General features: G+C 38.0%; 1 protein-coding gene across 1 annotated transcript in view; it reads right to left on the bottom strand.

The window, feature by feature from the left end:
- The window catches only part of LOC106868957 (anoctamin-7), a 300,499-nt gene that overhangs the window by 24,325 nt on the left and 272,147 nt on the right, over nucleotides 1-4,027 (bottom strand). The window contains exon 13 of the mRNA XM_052976901.1: nucleotides 3,849-3,960. Coding sequence (XP_052832861.1) covers nucleotides 3,849-3,960 — 112 coding nt within the window. The remainder of the gene's footprint in view (nucleotides 1-3,848; nucleotides 3,961-4,027) is intronic.

Here is a 4,027-nt window from a genome sequence, read left to right on the forward strand (position 1 = left end):
GGTGGATAATCTAGTGGGTGGCTACCAAGTCAGTTGCCAGACATTTGAAATTTAATGTGTCCATGCCCAGGGAAGCAAGACGTTCAGAGTATGGTAGATGCCTGACGGAGGGTATTATGCAGACACGTGCCATTAGTAATTACTCGGGGTAGGCAGTTGGTGACTTTTATGTAGTAAAACGCACAAAAAAATAAGCGAAACACAGGCGCACAATTGAGTGGAAGGCAGAATTACTTCTGCCTTTATAGGATGTAAAGAAAACGTTGTTGTAGGAATGGACGCAGCATGTGTACTACAGCAGTACTATGCGTAGCTTAGATAATGAGATTGAAAGGCAGGGACGAATTATGCCTACCTAATTTACAAGAAATAAAATATTTTGTACTTTATGGATAGTAATCAGAGTAACCTTCATAATTTTATTGAATTAGGTGCATATTTTGCCATGAAAGGAAAATGTTGCTATCGATCTATTTTATTCAAAGTAGGCACTGCCTATCTTGCTACCCAGGTGGCACATCCCTGGTATTATGGGCTCCAGCCATGAAAGAATTGTTTGCAAAGCATTGCTTTGGGGGAAACAAAATTAAAAAAACAGGCATTAATTAGATCTTAATTATAACAAATTATAAATGAGAGCTTAGTGTTGAACTGAAGTTTTTCTTTCTTTGCTTGTCATTTTGTTTTTTTTAGTTTTTGATTTATATTTTAATGTGGAATATTTGTGTAATTATGCAAGCTGTAACAATAAATTCATATGTTTAAACAAAAAAATAAAGTAGTTCTCTTTCTTATATAATAGGTATGGCAGTGTGGGTTCCGGGTTCAGTTCCACTGCGTAACACCTTGGGCAAGTGTTTTCTGCTATAGTCCTGGGCTAACCAAAACCCTGTGAGTAGATTTGGTAGATGGAAACTGAAAGAAGCCTGCCACACACATGCATGTGTATGTGTCATTGTGTTTGGTCTCCGAGGAACCAATAAAATAGGTGCCAGCCTTTAAAAGATAAGTATCTGGGGTTGCTTTGTTTGGCTAAATTTTTGAGATGCCCCAGCATGGCCATGGTCCAATGAAACAATTAAAAGATAAATAATAAGAAAATATAAAAGTAAAAATTCAGCAAAATTTGCAAGACTTACGAGTAACTTATTTTTAATTTATCCATTTACTCTTTTACTTGTTTCACTCGTTTGACTGCGACCATACTGGAGCACCGCCTTTAGTCGAGCAAATCGACCCCAGGACTTATTCTTTGTAAGCCTAGTACTTATTCTATCGGTCTCTTTTGCCAAACCGCTAAGTTACGGGGACGTAAACAAACCAGCATTGGTTGTCAAGCTATGTTGGTGGGGGGGACACATACACACACACATATATATACATATATACGACAGGCTTCTTTCAGTTTCCGTCTACCAAATCCACTCACAAGGTTTTGGTCGGCCCGATGCTATAGTAGAAGACACTTGCCCAAAGTGCCAATTGTGGGACTGTACCCGGAACCATGTGGTTGGTAAGCAAGCTACTTACCACACAGCCACTCCTGCCCTATTGTTTACTTTACAATTTTTACACTGAACTAAACTGAAATTTTAGATCCATTTCTCATGATTTTTGTAGTTTTTCAGGTGTGAAATTATTTCGTGGCACACCTGATGGAACCTCATGGCACACCTGGGTGACACAGCCACCAGTGTGTTGTGGCATACTGGTTGAGAAGCAAGACATCATGACTAGTAATACCCAGAGTACTCAATCGGCTTTAGTTCCAGCTGTTAAGGGTGGCATGAGATGGGACGGGGTAGAATTGTGTGATTAATAAATGAAAAACAGGTTGATAGAGAATACACGCTGAACGAATGAATAAATAAATGAATGGATGCATAAATTAATTGAGTTAATGAATAAAGGAATAAATTATATTGTTATAATTAAAAGAAGTGAAGGTCATGGTTTTGTGGTTAGGATGTGGAACTCATGATCACAAGATCATAGTTTCAATTCCCAGACTGGGCAATGCATTGTGTTCTTGAGCAAAAACACTTCATTTCACATTGCTCAATCCAATTGGCTGTAAATGAGTGACCCTGAAACAGACTGGTGTCTCACTGAGGGTGGATGTTGTGGTCTTGGTTACTTGTACACAATGGGAACGGGGTAACTGGTCCTATGAACCCTCTTTGGACTTGAGACATTAACGTCCATAGGGTTTACTTTACTTTGTGGTACATTGCTTCAGTGGTATATGTTTGTGGAGGCACATGGCTAAGTGGACAGGGCGTTGCCCTCATGACGCCAAGATTGTGGTTTCAATTCCAGGACCAGGCAATGTATTGTGTTCTCAAGCAGCAAAACACTTCATTTCCCACTGCTCCAGCCCACTTGGCTGTAAAGGAGTGACCCTGCAATAGACTGAAATCCTGTTCAGGTGCAATGTTGTGCTCTTGGTCGTTTATATGCCACGGAGACCAGGTAAGCAACCCTATGAGTCATAGAATATGAGACAGGAGTCATAGAAACATGAGTCATAGAACATGAGACAGAAACATCTAGGAGTTGATGATAACATAAGTAAATGATATAGCTTCAGAGCAGGGGTAGGGAAACTTTTTAGGGCAACAGGCAAAAATTTCCAAAGAAAAAGGTCCTCGGGCAGATCACAAGTTCTAACTCTCATATCTGTGTAAAATCTTGTATATATCTATGTATAATTTGATATACATTAATAAAGGTAAGTTTAACACATGAAATTAACATGTAACATTTTCATTAACACCACCACTGAATGTCAGGGCGGGAGCGTGAACCCTTCCTCCTTTAGTGAATGACTTTTATGATTGTTGACTTCATTGCTCTCAGGCATAGCCTAAGGTATTTTCGCACCTGACATCACAAAATGCGTATGAATAAACATTGCTGGACAGCAAATAGAGACTCGGACATTGCTTAGGAAATATTTTTCATTTTTAACCTCGTATATAATACGCACTAGGGATTTTGACCTTTGAATTTTGGGAAAAAAATGTGGATTATAGTCGAGGATTTACGGTATATATATATATATATATACATAGTAGATATCATTCCCCCATATCCACAGTTTACACAGGTAGAGTAGAATAGTTAGCGGGCTGTTATGTATATAGATGTATGTATGCATGTGTGTGTGTGGGTGTATATAAGTATATGGATATGAAAGTAAAGAGAACAACATACAGACAGATAGGTACATAGGTTATATGAACAGACAAGCACACATACACAAATGAAGACTGAAACACAGTACCATATATACACACAAGGACACATATAGAGACACACGTCCACACATATGGAAATGCACATCCATACATACAAACATGGTACATAGTTGCAAAACACACATGCACTCACAAGGAGACAGAGGTACGTACATACATAAAAACACACAAACATGGACATGCCAACACATGAATATGCAGAATGCATACATACATACACATACATATATACATATGCACACACATGCACACACACATGCATACACACACATGCATACATAGGCACACACACACACACACACTGACCCACATACATGAACACAAACAAACAAAAAGGAATGCAGTATGAATAACAGACAGAGTCAAAACTATTGAAAAAGCTGAAAAACGCAACAAAAATTATAAAAAAATAAAAAATAAATAAGTGGAAATTTTACTGGTGAGTGTATAAGGCACTAAAAGAGAAAGACTCTCCCCAGACACAACAGAATATGCTTCAACACACGAACTCACATAAAGAATCTTGCAAACCAAATCCCAAAACGAAATATATATATTTATATATTCTGAAAAGTGGCTGCAACTTACCTTCCTTTAAAGAAAGCGATGTAGAAAATCGAAGAATAGAAATTCACAAATTGGAAAAGAAACACCTTGAATATCAACTGGTCTTCGAAGTCTGTCTGTGTCCGATGCATTTCTGGAAAATTCAGAATGTCAAGTGAAAGTGAGAAATAAAAGAATAATGTGGTGATGTCAGAGTAATA

This window comes from Octopus bimaculoides, chromosome 26 (genome assembly GCF_001194135.2).
Source record: "Octopus bimaculoides isolate UCB-OBI-ISO-001 chromosome 26, ASM119413v2, whole genome shotgun sequence".
Taxonomy (NCBI): Eukaryota; Metazoa; Mollusca; class Cephalopoda; order Octopoda; family Octopodidae; genus Octopus; species Octopus bimaculoides.